General features: G+C 35.7%; 1 protein-coding gene across 1 annotated transcript in view; it reads right to left on the reverse strand.

The window, feature by feature from the left end:
- Positions 1-1,071: 1,071 nt before the first annotated feature.
- Positions 1,072-18,832, reverse strand: part of LOC306885634 (uncharacterized protein) — a 431,626-nt gene continuing 413,865 nt past the window's right edge. Inside the window, exons 3-7 of the mRNA XM_079442294.1 lie at positions 15,326-15,357; positions 14,934-15,212; positions 14,553-14,777; positions 1,439-1,498; positions 1,072-1,328 (exon numbers count right to left, since the gene is read on the reverse strand). Coding sequence (XP_079298420.1) covers positions 1,153-1,328; positions 1,439-1,498; positions 14,553-14,777; positions 14,934-15,212; positions 15,326-15,357 — 772 coding nt within the window. The 3' untranslated portion in view covers positions 1,072-1,152. The remainder of the gene's footprint in view (positions 1,329-1,438; positions 1,499-14,552; positions 14,778-14,933; positions 15,213-15,325; positions 15,358-18,832) is intronic.

The following is an 18,832-nucleotide window of genomic DNA, read 5'->3' on the forward strand; positions in this document are numbered from 1 at the left end:
GTTTAAGCAGCCTAGCTCTGCTGGCCATTGAGAGGACACTGGTCAAGTCACTGGAAAAGACGCCTAGTTGGTACGACAGGGCCACAGAGCATTTTCATGAAAAGGAATGTAGGGCAGAATTTACGTATAAATAAATGGACAATTTGTATGATGTAGGCCGAAAATGAGCTTCCCCTCTTTGAAAGACCAGCAGCCACCACTGCTAAGATTGTATATTATAGCAGTAACATTTTTTAAATAATTATTTTCTGCTCACCAAACATTTATTTGATCCAAAATACAGCAAAACCAGCAATATTGTGGAATATTTTACTATTTAAACGTTTTCTATGAGAATATGTGTTAAAGTGTAATGTATTTCTGTGATCTGCAGCTGTATTTTCAGCATCATTCCTCCAGTCTTCAGCGTCACATGATCTTCAGAAATCATCATAATATACTGATCTGCTGCTCAAGAAACATTTCTGATTATTATTATTAATATTTAAAACAGTTGAGTACAGTTTGTTCAGGATTCACAGATCAGCATTTATCTAAAATAAAGAGCTTTTATAACATTATACACTATACCATTCAAGAGTTAGTATTATTATTTTTATATTTTGGGAAAGAAATGATAGAAATGAGTACTTTAAGGATACTTTAAATGGATCAAAAGTGATGATAAAGACATTTATAATGTTACAAAAGATAAATGCTGTTCTTCTGAGCTTTCTATTCATCAAAGAAACCTGGAAAATTCTACTGTTTTCAGCATTATAATAATAATAATACATGTTTCTTGAGCAGGAAATCAGCATATTAGAGTAATTTCTGAAGGATGGACACTGAAGACTGGAGTAATGATGCTGGAAATACAGCTGCACATCACAGAAATAAATTACATCTTAAAATATATTCACTTCCAAAACTATTTTCAATTACAATATTTACAGTTTTTGCTGTATTTAAATAATGCAGGTTTGATGAGTAGAAGGGAATTCATCAAAAAAAAAAAAACATAAAAAATTGAGATTTATGTTAATTTCATGTTTGAACCAGTAGATGGAGACATTTAACTGAGTCAGGACTGATATGTTGGCAGGATCCTCTGCAGATCTGTTGGCACTGAAGGCAAACTGAGTAACAAGTTCTGTTCGGTGATCTGGGCCTCTATACGGTTTCTTGCATTGGGACGTCTTCAGGTTCTTGCACTGGGACGTCTCGGTAGGAATCAGGTTTCTTGTTCTCGTTCTTGTTCTTTATCTTGATGACAGCAAACACAACCAGACCCACCAGACCCACCAGAACCACCAACAGAACTCCAATCCCAATCCAAACCCCATCAGCTGGAAGGGGAAAGTGGGAAGAGAAAACAATTTTTAAAAATGATTTCTTCTTTTTTAAACTCACTGCTTAAAGATTTTGTGAAGTTCTCAACACCTTCGGTTTTACTTACAAACTTGTTTAGTGTCATGAGGTTCATCCTCGTGTTTGTGCTTCGAGCTCGTACTAGGTTCTGTAGAGAATGTTGCAGGTTAATTACACAGGTAATTATTAATTATTAACTTTCACATGTGAGTTTAAAATATTCTAGCTGAGCCCAGCGGGAGTTTATTCAGGGACCATTATTTAGATTGTAGAGCCTCATTGTTTCCATGGCGACGCGTCATTCTTGTCACATGACACACCGCAGCTACAATAGAGCTGGATCACACATGGATCGCTTTTATTTCCTTTTTCCTTTTTTGTTTATTAATATTCACAAACATACTCACTAGGTCCGTGTACGTTTTGATCATTTCATTTCTTATTTGGAACGAAAAACGAGAAATGAGAAGACGGCTCGTTTGTTCGTATTTTTGTTTAATTGAACAAACGGAAAACAAATTTTTGGCTTGATTTCTCATGTTTCGTTCGCGCTTCACAAATCGTTTTCTAGCTTCGATATTTCATTCGGACACATAGGCGGCGCTGAAACGCCCCTTTCATCTGATTGGCCAAATTGCTCCGCCTTCAGTACAGGTTTAGATGCTGTCAGGCAGAATAAAAGTCCGTATGAATGCGGCGCAGAATATCGCACTTTAATAACACATTGTCTGAAACCACCACTCACTGTTACCTACGTTGAAGCACAGGGTGCGAACTACGGGGGAGCTAGGAGGAGCTCGGCTCCCCTTAATAAGACATGGGCTCCCCTGAAAACGTGATTTGTGAAATTTTGGGGGGGTCTCAAAAAATATTGACAGTGAGTTATTTTGACGTGCAATTTCAGTTTTGTGTAATGTGATCATCTTGGATTATTATGTGTAAAATTGCAAAAATATTCATTCATGCATGACGGCGATTTTAACCTAATTCACTTCAATAAAGATAACTATACATGCTATTCTTGTTATGAGCATCCAGGTGTGGGGGCGCTGCGGTGCAAATTCATTCCACTCATGTTTAGTGCATGTTAACTCAAAGATTCGTAGGAAAAATATAAACATTGGATTCAACATTGGCCGTAGATCTGTGCGCGCAGTCCTTGAAATCCATTCTGCAGTTAACATCATATAGCATCATACAGCCACCATGCAGAGGTGGGTAGTAACGAGTTACATTTACTTCGTTACATTTACTTGAGTACATTTTTTGAGTAACTAATACTTTTAGAGTATATTTAAAATTGGGTACTTTTACTCTTACTCAAGTACATTTTTAGTGAAAAAACGGTACTTTTACTTAGTTACTGTGGGCGACGCTCCTCTCGTTACTTTATCTTATTGCAATACGTAACTAGATAAAAAAGTTTGTCGAGACAAACTTTAAGTTGGCTTGAGAAAGCCGGACCAGAAAGTTTAAAAGAGTTTGAAAAGTTTAAAATAAGTTAAAGAAGTTTAAGTTTTAAAAGTTTTAAAAGTTTTTAGTTTCACGCTTTTCAGTCTGAAATAGTTTGAAGATTAACATAGTTTGAAAACCTTAAAGTTTGACAGACAGACAGACAGACAGACAGACAGACAGACAGAGTCAGATGATAGACAGATAGACAAAGTCAGATGATAGATAGATAGATAGATAGATAGATAGATAGATAGATAGATAGATAGATAGATAGATAGATAGATAGACAGACAGAGTCAGATGATAGACAGATAGACAAAGTCAGATGATAGATAGATAGATAGATAGATAGATAGATAGATAGATAGATAGATAGATAGATAGATAGATAGATAGATAGATAGATAGATAGATAGACAAAGTCAGATGATAGATAGATAGATAGATAGATAGATAGATAGATAGATAGATAGATAGATAGACAAAGTCAGATGATAGATAGATAGATAGATAGATAGATAGATAGATAGATAGATAGATAGATAGACAGAGTCAGATGATAGACAGATAGATAGATAGATAGATAGATAGATAGATAGATAGATAGATAGATAGATAGATAGATAGATAGATAGATAGATAGATAGATAGAAATATTAGAGGAGTCTGAATGAGTTTGAATGGGTTAGAAATAGTACATAGAAGGGAAGTCTGGTTGAGCCTCAAAGGATTCTGGGAGTTTAGATTTGAATTTTGACAGTTGGAGTTTGAATAGTCTTGGCTCATCTGAACATTCCGTCAATGTAAGTCTATGGGATTTTTATGATTTTTAATCTTCAGTTTTATGAAAACCATAAGTCCGATCAGTTAGAAAAGATATAGCACACCCGGCGAGATCAGTCTTTAGATCTGGGCTGAGTTTGGAGTCTGTAGAGTTAAAGCTCTAGGAGGAGATAGAGTTGTAAATTTAGTCTCAGAAGAATAATAATAAGAAGTAGTTTATAGAGATTTCAGTAAATTGGCTTTCTCAAGCCAACTTAATAATAAGGTAAAAACTGCTTACATTTATTCCAAAGGCGCCGTCTACTTTTCTCTGGGCAACGAGCGATGTCTGTTCGCGAATGATTCATTCTTTTGAATCAATTCTGTTCGAAGGCTCGATCAAACCCGTTGGCAAACCAGTGAATCGGTTCGCGAATCAGTTTGAATGATTAATTCAGTTCCCTGCCGCACGCGCTGAGTCGCTGAAGCGGTTCTCACTCAGATAACAGAAAGTTTATGAACATCGAGAGCGATGAAGCCATGGCTTTTTTTGGATCTACAGTCAGTTGAACGCAAATATGCAAAGGCTATGGTTTGCTAGCTATGAAGATCTTTATTAGATGAACACCGCGTGTGCTGTCGGTTCCACAGGTATAGATTCGTTTACAGTACACGAACCACCATGACATTACCAGTTTGTTGTAAATGTACCTTATACATTAAATACAATCTAGAATTAATTCATTAAATAAGCTGTCACAGAGTATGAAATGAACACCCGCCAAACCCGCGTTAGTTCCAGGAGGAATGCCTTTGCCTAGACACAATTAATATTGATATTTTCACAATATTTACGCTTGCAGAAATAAAAGCTACATTTGTTTACATTTTTGGCGAACAGACGGAAGAAGATCCATCATATGCATTTATTTCGTTAAGTTCAGATGTTCTGTAGCGGTCTTGTGAGGAGATTTCTCTCTTCTCCGTGTCAGAGGTTATATACATACAAAATACATAATTAATAATTCATTAATATACTTAATTAATAACATAATTAATATACTTTAAAGTATAATTTAATTCAGTGATGCAAATCTGAATTTTTATCAGCTGTTACTCCAGTTTTCAGAGTCATATGATCCTTCAGCAATCATTCTAATATATTGATTTATTATCAGTGTTGTTGAAAAAACAGCATATGCTAGTTTGGTATGTTTTGAAGCTGGGATGCTGGTTTATGCTGGTCTTTTGCTGGTCAGACCATTTTAGGACCAGCTTAAACCAGCCCAAACCAGCATCCCATGCTTCAAAACATACCTATACCAGCATATGCTGGTTTTTTCAACAGGGTTTTGCTGCTTTTTTTGAAACCTGTGACATTCACAGGTTCACATGTGTTCACAATTCTTTTATGAATAGAAAGCTGAAAAGAACAGCATTGATAATAAATGAAGATATTGGAATGATTTCTGAAGGATTATGTCACACTGAAGACTGGCTTAAAGGCTGATAAAAATTCATTTGCATTACTGAAATAAATTACATTAAAAAAACATCTTTTGAACGGCAGTTGTGTGTGTGTGTGTGTATATATTATATATACAGTGGCGTAACTTTGCTTTGAAAAGTGGTGGGGACACCACACAACTCGTTTTGCTATTTGTTTATTTAATAACCGAATTTACTTGGGGACTGAGTTCAGAGTTGGAAATGCACTTAATTTTCACTTTGATGTACACATGCATCACATTCACATATATGTCCATAAACATCCGAATAAGCAAAACATCACAACACATCCAGGATAGCTAATATCAATCAAAATACGCAAGATAAATATGGTGAACTTACCATTTCATGGTCAGCTCAGCTGCAGCGCATTCATTAATTGCACAATTGTGTGTGTGTGTGTGTGTGTGTGTGTATTACGATTCATTCTACTTTGAATTACTTGCATATTTTCTAATCAACATTACGTCAAGAGTCAAGACAAGCCCACAAAATGTGTCCTCATCCAATCAAATAATTTATCCAATCCTGAACTACGCAAAACCTTGTGTAAAACATGAATGAGAGTTAATTTGTGTTTAAAATGGTTAAACTACCTTTATTAATTAAATAATTAAATAAATGAAATTGTTTTGACGAATCTTTTTTTTATGACGTTTTTATAAAAGCTCTATTTTTTTCCTCCCACATGTAAAGGCTATGGTAAATGTTGCTATCTATAGCATAAATGTTAAAACATCAACAACATGTCCAAAAGAAAGTGTGGAAGTGATATAAGAAGCTTTTTAGTGAAGCAGCCACAAGTTACTTTGCTTAACACGAAAACATTGTATTTAACTTACGTGAATATAGACATACTGTCGCTAATCATGTTTTTTTGGCGGCCACTGGAGCGCGCTGTGATTTAATACAAAACTGAATTAAAGGACTATGAACTAAAGTCATAACATAGAATTGTCCTGTTGCCTAAAAGTGCTTTAACTATTATTCAGCCTTCAATGATGACTACAGTGAGTGATGATTTGACTTGTGGACCAGAGATATTGTCCAATTAATCTTCTCAAAAATCTCCAATAAAATATTTCAACCTTGAAACAGTATCCAAACAATACGAACATCGTAAAAATAAAGGTACAGGATCTGTAGACTAATTATAGGGAAAGGAAACTACATATCCCATGACGCATATCGCGTATCTCGCGATAGTTTCACAACGAGACTTAATATTCATCTTTGAGGATGTTGAAAAGCTTCTGACCGGCGGAAAAATGTGTTAAATGAATGAATTAGATTATACAGAGTGACTATTTGTAGATGGTGCTTTTCCTTTAATACATACCTTACGCAATTTATTTTTCAGTTACTTTTTAAAAGTGGTGGGGTCAATATCGAGCCTGGTAAAAAGTGGTGGGGACATGTCCCACCCGTAAATTACGCCTATGTATATATATATATAATATATGTGTGTGTGTGTGTATGTGTATATATATATAAATTGTATCTAAATATCTATATATCTAAATAAAAATAGACTATATTCTGTATATGATCCAAAGTAACTAGTAACTAACTACTTGAGTAGTTTTTTTATCCGATACTTTTTTACTCTTACTCAAGTAACTATTCAGACTATTATGAGTAAATTTTTCTACAAGTACTTTTACTTTTACTTGAGTACAGTTTTTGGGTACTCTACCCACCTCTGCCACCATGGCAAAAAGAACACAAGGCAGTTTAATGGCACGACCGAATCACCTGCTGCAAGCCCTGTTAGCACACGAAGGAATGATGGGCCCCGACTTTTTTACGCTTTTATTTTTTTTAGGCTCGCTCACATTATTATATTTCTGCTTCAACAGTGTTCGAACTATACCGTGGACTTTGGGGGAGCCCACCTTTTCCTTTTTCTTACGGGGGTGGGGGAGTCTATGGGATCGCGTGCTTGCGCGTGGAGCATTTTTGTTCGTTAAATAGCCTATAAGTTTTTTAACGAAAAAAAAGTGGCCAGCAGCATGAGCTGATCATAGCCTATGTTTGATCAATTTAGCCTTCTCATATCATCACGACTTGCCTAAAATAAAATCTATAGATATACTAAAACAGTTCAAGCATATAACAATGTTTAAACGTTAAACCTGTATAATAGCCTAATAATGTGCGCTAGCCTATATGTAAGTTTGTGCGGAGAGTGGAAGCTAAGCGCGCTCTGCAGGACATGGAGGCACCAGCAAACACTTGGATTGTTTTCAGTGGAAACAAATTAAAATAGCCTACGCCGTCATTTTTTATTTTTATTTGTTTATAAAGGTAAGAGTACTACATCATTGGGACCTGTAAAGGGTCTACTTGTATTTGTGTGCACTCACAATACCAACAAAAGGTAGCCTAGTTCTTTTATAAAACAAAGAAAACAAACTTGATGCGCTTTCTGCCGTCTCGTCTTGAACAGGAGCGCTTCATAAAAATGAACCGAAGCTGAGCGAATACATGCCTCACAGACATGATACATATATCTATAGAAAGCTTTAAATTATCACAAAATTGAAAACAAAAACTCTTTTATTATAATTTTAATCATAATCAATAAAGATGCATTTCTCTCTAAAGGCGTGTCTAATGAAGAGACGGTGAGTCAGGATCAGCAACTTCATCCTTGCGACACGGACTCAGAAAACATTAGTTTATTAGTAAATAGTTCAAATATCTCCTTACTATTTCCCGCAGACACATTCATGGTTATGTTTGCTGGGGTTTTGCAGCAAGCTTTAGCCTATTGCGTGCATTTGAACGCAGGACTATTCAGCTGCACTGAAGTCACCTGCTGCTGCTGCGGGACACTAAACACCATCGAGCTGCTCTCAGTCGCGACGCGGTCTTGTGTTGTTTCCACCAGCGCGGCAATTTTTTTCATCACTAATCGATGGATGTCTACAATATAAAAATAAGGAGAAACCCAAAACAGGTCCGAGGCCCGGCCCGCGTCTGAACTATGACGTGGAAATTAGCCCGAAGCCCGGCCCTAGAGGTGTAAAAAAGTCGGGGCCCGTCGGGCCCGGGCAGAAATTCAGGGCTCTACAATGACTTACTTCTTGTGTTGTCATCCCGGAGGGAGGTGTGCTAACAGGGCTTGCAGCAGGTGATTCGGTCGTGCCATTAAACTGCCTTGTGTTCTTTTTGCCATGGTGGCAGAGGTGGGTAGAGTACCCAAAAACTGTACTCAAGTAAAAGTAAAAGTACTTGTAGAAAAATTTACTCATAATAGTCTGAATAGTTACTTGAGTAAGAGTAAAAAAGTATCGGATAAAAAAACTACTCAAGTAGTTAGTTACTAGTTACTTTGGATCATATACAGAATATAGTCTATTTTTATTTAGATATATAGATATTTAGATACAATTTATATATATATACACATACACACACACACACATATATTATATATATATATACATAGGCGTAATTTACGGGTGGGACATGTCCCCACCACTTTTTACCAGGCTCGATATTGACCCCACCACTTTTAAAAAGTAACTGAAAAATAAATTGCGTAAGGTATGTATTAAAGGAAAAGCACCATCTACAAATAGTCACTCTGTATAATCTAATTCATTCATTTAACACATTTTTCCGCCGGTCAGAAGCTTTTCAACATCCTCAAAGATGAATATTAAGTCTCGTTGTGAAACTATCGCGAGATACGCGATATGCGTCATGGGATATGTAGTTTCCTTTCCCTATAATTAGTCTACAGATCCTGTACCTTTATTTTTACGATGTTCGTATTGTTTGGATACTGTTTCAAGGTTGAAATATTTTATTGGAGATTTTTGAGAAGATTAATTGGACAATATCTCTGGTCCACAAGTCAAATCATCACTCACTGTAGTCATCATTGAAGGCTGAATAATAGTTAAAGCACTTTTAGGCAACAGGACAATTCTATGTTATGACTTTAGTTCATAGTCCTTTAATTCAGTTTTGTATTAAATCACAGCGCGCTCCAGTGGCCGCCAAAAAAACATGATTAGCGACAGTATGTCTATATTCACGTAAGTTAAATACAATGTTTTCGTGTTAAGCAAAGTAACTTGTGGCTGCTTCACTAAAAAGCTTCTTATATCACTTCCACACTTTCTTTTGGACATGTTGTTGATGTTTTAACATTTATGCTATAGATAGCAACATTTACCATAGCCTTTACATGTGGGAGGAAAAAAATAGAGCTTTTATAAAAACGTCATAAAAAAAAGATTCGTCAAAACAATTTCATTTATTTAATTATTTAATTAATAAAGGTAGTTTAACCATTTTAAACACAAATTAACTCTCATTCATGTTTTACACAAGGTTTTGCGTAGTTCAGGATTGGATAAATTATTTGATTGGATGAGGACACATTTTGTGGGCTTGTCTTGACTCTTGACGTAATGTTGATTAGAAAATATGCAAGTAATTCAAAGTAGAATGAATCGTAATACACACACACACACACACACACACACAATTGTGCAATTAATGAATGCGCTGCAGCTGAGCTGACCATGAAATGGTAAGTTCACCATATTTATCTTGCGTATTTTGATTGATATTAGCTATCCTGGATGTGTTGTGATGTTTTGCTTATTCGGATGTTTATGGACATATATGTGAATGTGATGCATGTGTACATCAAAGTGAAAATTAAGTGCATTTCCAACTCTGAACTCAGTCCCCAAGTAAATTCGGTTATTAAATAAACAAATAGCAAAACGAGTTGTGTGGTGTCCCCACCACTTTTCAAAGCAAAGTTACGCCACTGTATATATAATATATACACACACACACACACAACTGCCGTTCAAAAGATGTTTTTTTAATGTAATTTATTTCAGTAATGCAAATGAATTTTTATCAGCCTTTAAGCCAGTCTTCAGTGTGACATAATCCTTCAGAAATCATTCCAATATCTTCATTTATTATCAATGCTGTTCTTTTCAGCTTTCTATTCATAAAAGAATTGTGAACACATGTGAACCTGTGAATGTCACAGGTTTCAAAAAAAGCAGCAAAACCCTGTTGAAAAAACCAGCATATGCTGGTATAGGTATGTTTTGAAGCATGGGATGCTGGTTTGGGCTGGTTTAAGCTGGTCCTAAAATGGTCTGACCAGCAAAAGACCAGCATAAACCAGCATCCCAGCTTCAAAACATACCAAACTAGCATATGCTGTTTTTTCAACAACACTGATAATAAATCAATATATTAGAATGATTGCTGAAGGATCATATGACTCTGAAAACTGGAGTAACAGCTGATAAAAATTCAGATTTGCATCACTGAATTAAATTATACTTTAAAGTATATTAATTATGTTATTAATTAAGTATATTAATGAATTATTAATTATGTATTTTGTATGTATATAACCTCTGACACGGAGAAGAGAGAAATCTCCTCACAAGACCGCTACAGAACATCTGAACTTAACGAAATAAATGCATATGATGGATCTTCTTCCGTCTGTTCGCCAAAAATGTAAACAAATGTAGCTTTTATTTCTGCAAGCGTAAATATTGTGAAAATATCAATATTAATTGTGTCTAGGCAAAGGCATTCCTCCTGGAACTAACGCGGGTTTGGCGGGTGTTCATTTCATACTCTGTGACAGCTTATTTAATGAATTAATTCTAGATTGTATTTAATGTATAAGGTACATTTACAACAAACTGGTAATGTCATGGTGGTTCGTGTACTGTAAACGAATCTATACCTGTGGAACCGACAGCACACGCGGTGTTCATCTAATAAAGATCTTCATAGCTAGCAAACCATAGCCTTTGCATATTTGCGTTCAACTGACTGTAGATCCAAAAAAAGCCATGGCTTCATCGCTCTCGATGTTCATAAACTTTCTGTTATCTGAGTGAGAACCGCTTCAGCGACTCAGCGCGTGCGGCAGGGAACTGAATTAATCATTCAAACTGATTCGCGAACCGATTCACTGGTTTGCCAACGGGTTTGATCGAGCCTTCGAACAGAATTGATTCAAAAGAATGAATCATTCGCGAACAGACATCGCTCGTTGCCCAGAGAAAAGTAGACGGCGCCTTTGGAATAAATGTAAGCAGTTTTTACCTTATTATTAAGTTGGCTTGAGAAAGCCAACTTACTGAAATCTCTATAAACTACTTCTTATTATTATTCTTCTGAGACTAAATTTACAACTCTATCTCCTCCTAGAGCTTTAACTCTACAGACTCCAAACTCAGCCCAGATCTAAAGACTGATCTCGCCGGGTGTGCTATATCTTTTCTAACTGATCGGACTTATGGTTTTCATAAAACTGAAGATTAAAAATCATAAAAATCCCATAGACTTACATTGACGGAATGTTCAGATGAGCCAAGACTATTCAAACTCCAACTGTCAAAATTCAAATCTAAACTCCCAGAATCCTTTGAGGCTCAACCAGACTTCCCTTCTATGTACTATTTCTAACCCATTCAAACTCATTCAGACTCCTCTAATATTTCTATCTATCTATCTATCTATCTATCTATCTATCTATCTATCTATCTATCTATCTATCTATCTATCTATCTATCTATCTATCTATCTATCTATCTATCTATCTAACATCTGACTATTTCTATCTATCTATCTATCTATCTATCTATCTATCTATCTATCTATCTATCTATCTATCTATCATCTGACTCTGTCTATCTATCTATCTATCTATCTATCTATCTATCTATCTATCTATCTATCTATCTATCTATCTATCTATCTATCTATCTATCTATCTATCTATCTATCATCTGACTTTGTCTGTCTATCTATCTATCTATCTATCTATCTATCTATCTATCTATCATCTGACTTTGTCTATCTGTCTATCATCTGACTCTGTCTATCTATCTATCTATCTATCTATCTATCTATCTATCTATCTATCTATCTATCTATCTATCTATCTATCTATCTATCTATCTATCTATCTATCTATCTAACATCTGACTATTTCTATCTATCTATCTATCTATCTATCTATCTATCTATCTATCTATCTATCTATCTATCTATCATCTGACTCTGTCTATCTATCTATCTATCTATCTATCTATCTATCTATCTATCTATCTATCTATCTATCTATCTATCTATCATCTGACTCTGTCTATCTATCTATCTATCTATCTATCTATCTATCTATCTATCTATCTATCTATCTATCTATCTATCTATCTATCTATCTATCTATCATCTGACTCTGTCTATCTATCTATCTATCTATCTATCTATCTATCTATCTATCTATCTATCTATCTATCATCTGACTTTGTCTGTCTATCTATCTATCTATCTATCTATCTATCTATCTATCTATCTATCTATCTATCTATCTATCTATCTATCTATCTATCTATCTATCTATCTATCTATCATCTGACTTTGTCTATCTGTCTATCATCTGACTCTGTCTATCTATCTATCTATCTATCTATCTATCTATCTAACATCTGACTATTTCTATCTATCTATCTATCTATCTATCTATCTATCTATCTATCTATCTATCATCTGACTCTGTCTATCTATCTATCTATCTATCTATCTATCTATCTATCTATCTATCTATCTATCTATCTATCTATCTATCTATCTATCATCTGACTCTGTCTATCTATCTATCTATCTATCTATCTATCTATCTATCTATCTATCTATCTATCTATCTATCTATCTATCTATCTATCTATCTATCATCTGACTTTGTCTGTCTATCTATCTATCTATCATCTGACTTTGTCTATCTGTCTATCCTCTGACTCTGTCTGTCTATCTGTCTGTCTGTCTGTCTGTCAAACTTTAAGGTTTTCAAACTATGTTAATCTTCAAACTATTTCAGACTGAAAAGCGTGAAACTAAAAACTTTTAAAACTTTTAAAACTTAAACTTCTTTAACTTATTTTAAACTTTTCAAACTCTTTTAAACTTTCTGGTCCGGCTTTCTCAAGCCAACTTAAAGTTTGTCTCGACAAACTTTTTTATCTAGTTACGTATTGCAATAAGATAAAGTAACGAGAGGAGCGTCGCCCACAGTAACTAAGTAAAAGTACCGTTTTTTCACTAAAAATGTACTTGAGTAAGAGTAAAAGTACCCAATTTTAAATATACTCTAAAAGTATTAGTTACTCAAAAAATGTACTCAAGTAAATGTAACGAAGTAAATGTAACTCGTTACTACCCACCTCTGCATGGTGGCTGTATGATGCTATATGATGTTAACTGCAGAATGGATTTCAAGGACTGCGCGCACAGATCTACGGCCAATGTTGAATCCAATGTTTATATTTTTCCTACGAATCTTTGAGTTAACATGCACTAAACATGAGTGGAATGAATTTGCACCGCAGCGCCCCCACACCTGGATGCTCATAACAAGAATAGCATGTATAGTTATCTTTATTGAAGTGAATTAGGTTAAAATCGCCGTCATGCATGAATGAATATTTTTGCAATTTTACACATAATAATCCAAGATGATCACATTACACAAAACTGAAATTGCACGTCAAAATAACTCACTGTCAATATTTTTTGAGACCCCCCCAAAATTTCACAAATCACGTTTTCAGGGGAGCCCATGTCTTATTAAGGGGAGCCGAGCTCCTCCTAGCTCCCCCGTAGTTCGCACCCTGTGCTTCAACGTAGGTAACAGTGAGTGGTGGTTTCAGACAATGTGTTATTAAAGTGCGATATTCTGCGCCGCATTCATACGGACTTTTATTCTGCCTGACAGCATCTAAACCTGTACTGAAGGCGGAGCAATTTGGCCAATCAGATGAAAGGGGCGTTTCAGCGCCGCCTATGTGTCCGAATGAAATATCGAAGCTAGAAAACGATTTGTGAAGCGCGAACGAAACATGAGAAATCAAGCCAAAAATTTGTTTTCCGTTTGTTCAATTAAACAAAAATACGAACAAACGAGCCGTCTTCTCATTTCTCGTTTTTCGTTCCAAATAAGAAATGAAATTATTATTCCGATTCTGAAATATATTTGGTGGTTTTTCAAATATAAACTCATCCTCTCTTCCCGAAACACGTTAAAGTCTCCGGTAAACAGGAGAAGAGCAGAGTAAACTTTAAAGTTATCTACACAATCTGTATATGATATCAATAAAACATGTCAGATTATATTTGTAAGGATCATTATTGCTGCTTCCAGAGACATCAGTGTGTATTTTACAAACTATAAATGTATGGTTTTGCTAGTATTTGCTAGTATTTAAATGTCTGAAAGCTAAAATAAGCATTATATGGTTAAAACACTGAATAGTTGTGATAATATGACCAGCGCTGGCGCGTCTGATCTGGCTCCTGTCAGCTGATGACGTGACGCACTGAAGCCTCTAATCACACCGGAGTGATCGCGGGGTTAAACCTCACCTGTCCACTAATTAATATTTCTAAACATCCATCAGTTTTCTCACCTGTGACCGTCACAGTGACCAGGATTCCTCCTGATGAGTTCAGGACTCTGTATGTTCCTGCATCACTGGATGAGAAGTTTTTAATGGTCAGTCGATCAGTCAGGACACCATGTCCTCTCCTCCACACCTCTGTCCAGTCTGGGTTTGTAAAATGAGTGACGTTCTCAGCCTCACGCGGAAGCTCATCAAACATCAGCTCTTCACCTGTCCGTCCTGCTAAATTAACTGAAGAGAAATAAAACAGCATAATTATGACATGACACTTTTATAATATTGATGATGTGTGATATTACACTGGTGTAACATAATATAAAATAAACACTGGTACTAAATGAAAGCAACAAAAGCTCAAATCAATATTTAAATCAGTTTTGACCTTACCTTTAACACGGACATCATAAGTGTAGATGTCGGGGAGTTGACTGTTGGCATACACTTTTGAGATGTATTTTCCAGCATCGGTGGTCTTCAAGTCTTCTAGAATGAGGTCACAACTCCCACTCTCATGCACACGACCCCTGAAGTATTCATGCTGATTGCGACCATAAGCGTTCATGTGCCCAAATATCAGAAGAGTGATTAAATCCTCTCTGTTGCTTGAATCACACGGCAGGGTAATACTGCTGCCCTTTAGTCCCTCCACAGTTAATGAAGAAGCACCTACAAATAAAAACAGTGTTAAATCACTGCACAATATGGACAATGATGTGGTATTTATTCATCTTATTAATGTCACCAATCCTAAATAATTGTTCTTTATATTACACACTCACCAGGCAAGACGAACAGCAGAGAAGTCAGGCACCTGATAATAAAAGGAAAGAAAACGGTGGTTATATGTTCCTCAAATCTCACCTGAAGTAAAGAATATTGTACAGAAACACTGACAATGTTATTGTTATTCAGCACTTCTATACACCATATGAGAAGAAACTGCACTCAAACTTCACCGGACCTAGGGGTGGGAGATATGACCAAATCTGATATCACAATATGACTTAACTTTATATCACGATATATATATCAATATAGTTATTTTTTCTTTTAAAAAGGTTATGATATTAAAATCTTTGATACAATATAATTTTCATAATCCTTGTCACCAATGTCAACATCAGACTAATACAAGCCTAAAAAGAGACTGTAATTTAGTTAAAACCCAAGGACCAGGAGATGAACAAAGACCAGGAGTCAGAGATGCAATCAGTTTACTGAAGAAAACAGTGCAGTTTCATCATCAGACGTCAGCTTCAATACTGGATGGAGTTTGTGGCCGCTCCGCTTACATGTTAAAACACCAGTAATTATACTCTAACAGAGCTCACTAATTACATCAATACAAAGCTAAGCAAGATTCTGGTCTGAAGACAATCCTGGAGTCAGTTATTCACACATATATTAAGAGAGAACGCAATTCCTTCAAGGTTGAGTGGCTCAGGTTTGTTCTATTATCAGGTATTTTCCAAAGCACACAGATAATGAGTGCAGTTTCTCTCTCAGATATTATAAGTTAATAACTATTAAATCAACTCAAATCTACGAGGTTAAAAACTTAACATTAACTCGATCAATGACCCCTCAAAAGAAGAAGTGGATCTGGGATTCAAGCTCACTGGAGATAAATAAACAGTCAGTGATGAAATAACGATAAGAAACTAATTACAAGCAACAGGACAAAAACTACAATAAATAAGAAACGCTACACACATCCTGTAGATTAATTAGTCTTCACTGTGTTAATTATATATCTATATCTATTAGGGCTGTCGCGATTCATCGATTTTAGTCGACTAGTCGATTTTTGCTTGCGTCGACTAACCGGCAAAATACGTGACACATTTCACAGACAACAATCCATAAAACACAATCATAAGCATAATTGTAAATTCCCAAACGCTATGATTTAATTAAATAATTATATGCGATGCAGTTCTAACACAGTATATGAGCTTTAATTATTTCCATGCGTGTAGTTTAAGCGCGTGCGTCTCTGTTCACAGTATTTCCACAGAAACTTATCATTTATGTGTGGAGCATCTCAAACTCATCTCTGCCTGCTGTTGTGAGTTAGGGTTTATTATAACGTTCATCTGGGAACGCAACGTGCACCATCGGATTTGTAAGGTAAATCATTTATAAATGTACTCAAACACAGGAGAATACATCGCGATTTCAAGATAAAAGCTCAACCCTCACTCTGAGTTACACGGTTTGAGGTCCATATATTCATATAATTACAGCGGCTATAGCATTTCTGTCCTAAATAAATGGCAAAATATGAAAGATTAAGTGGACATTTGAATTAAATGGTGCTTGGTCAATATTAAACAAGCATTAGATCGTGCAGATTGATCCTGCAGGCCTCTGTTGTTATGCGTATTTAACAGTTTTGTTCAATAAAACCATATGATTTCTTGCTTCCGATGCTTTATCTGGACTAATGATTATTGTCTCATTGCCATTATATATGTATTTTAAGTCATTTTAAAAGCTATTGTTCACTTACGTCTATTTTTATTACCACAAAAAAAAATTATAAAATAAAAATTATATTTGTTATAGGGCCCTATGAAATCCATTTTATTCCCAAATTCATTTTTTTACCCATTTTTATTTGTAAGCAAACTCATACGAAGAAAATTTGGTCGCTGATGAATTCCTCCAAGCAGGTGGAGTCTCTCTGAACATGTACCAGTCAGTGCCCTCAAAACAGTCCTGAAGAGCAGGAACTGGTTTTGACTATTTAATTTATTCAATTGCGGGAAGAAAAAAAAAGTGAAAAATCGTGCTCGGTATCCGGCCAAGTGTTTCATTATATTCGGTTTCGGCCTCGACCCAGAATTTAGCCACTAAAGTGATAACCATTTTTTACTTTTTGAACACATGCTTCCTTTGAAATGGAGGAATGGAGGAAGATGAACTTGAAAGGACTGTTGAGCTCATAATAAGTGCAATTGCTTATGTATGTGCGCCGATACGGTGTTTATGTTGATACTCGTCAAGACAGCCATCCTGACATAATATTGTGCTCGTTTACTGAAGAAGTGAAAGACAACTCAATTTGGTACTCATGTATTCTGTCTGAGCTGAGTGTGCACAGAACCAGTGAAATCTCTCTTGCTCTGTCTTGCGCTTGAACTGCACTTAAATGCAATCAAATAATGCAAACCTGACTGACTGCTTCAGTTCCACTTCAGCTTCACTCTTACCACGTGCACATAAGGGTTTACTGAACACCATCTTTGGAAATCAGTACCGCTGGAGGTTACTCAGATACATATGAATGGAGAGAGAAGCTTGGATTGTCTCTCCTTGATGGGTTTTTTTTCTTGTAAATTAAAACCAATTATGGTCACTCCAACGGAGGTCAAGAGCTACATAATCCATAGAGCGCAGCTACAGATCTGTTGTGTTTCTCACTTGATGAGAGTTTACAACCCACAGTTATAAAAAATATTATAGAAAAAAATGGGGGGCAAAGCATTAAAATATGACCTTTAGCCATTCATTTGGTCAGGATTGACACCAATTATCCTGGCTCTTTGACTAAACAATCACTGTCGCCAAAAACTCTTGAACACCATTTAAAAACTTTTTTATTGTTTGCATTATTTACACCTAAAATATGATCACAATGTGAGAGCTGAAAGGTTCTCACCAATGAAAGTTAATTGCCTTGTAGATGATAGCTGCCATCTCTGTCCTTCTCCTCCAGATCTTCAGATCTCCTCCACCTCCTGTGAATCACAAAGATACAATAACATGTAGAAAAATGTCAAAACAATAAGTGTCATGTCAAAAGCATTAAAATTTCCCTTCATCTTTGTCATTAAGGACTGCTGCATAGTTTTTACACTTAAAGGATTAGTTCACTTTTAAAAAAACTTTTGCTGATAATTTACTCACCCCCATGTCATCCAAGATGTCCATGTCTTTCTTTCTTCAGTCGAAAAGAAATTAAGGTTTTTGATGAAAACATTTCTCCATATAATGGACTTCAGTGGGACCCAAACGGTTCAAGGTCCAAATGACAGTTTCAGTGCAGCTTCAAAGGGCTTTAAACGATACCAGACGATGAATAAGGGTCTTATCTAGCGAAACGATCAGTCATTTCAAAAATAAATAAAAAAGTTTAAGTTTTATAAGCACAAATGCTCGCCCTGCTCTGTTCTGTGATGCGCGTTCGTGACGTCACGTAATACGCAATTACGTGGAAAAGGTCACGGTTGACTTAGGCGGAAGTACAGAGTCAGTAGGCGTTTTAATATTAAAACACCCAG

The sequence above is a fragment of the Barbus barbus genome, assembly GCF_936440315.1.
Source record: "Barbus barbus genome assembly, chromosome: 19".
NCBI lineage: Eukaryota > Metazoa > Chordata > Actinopteri > Cypriniformes > Cyprinidae > Barbus > Barbus barbus.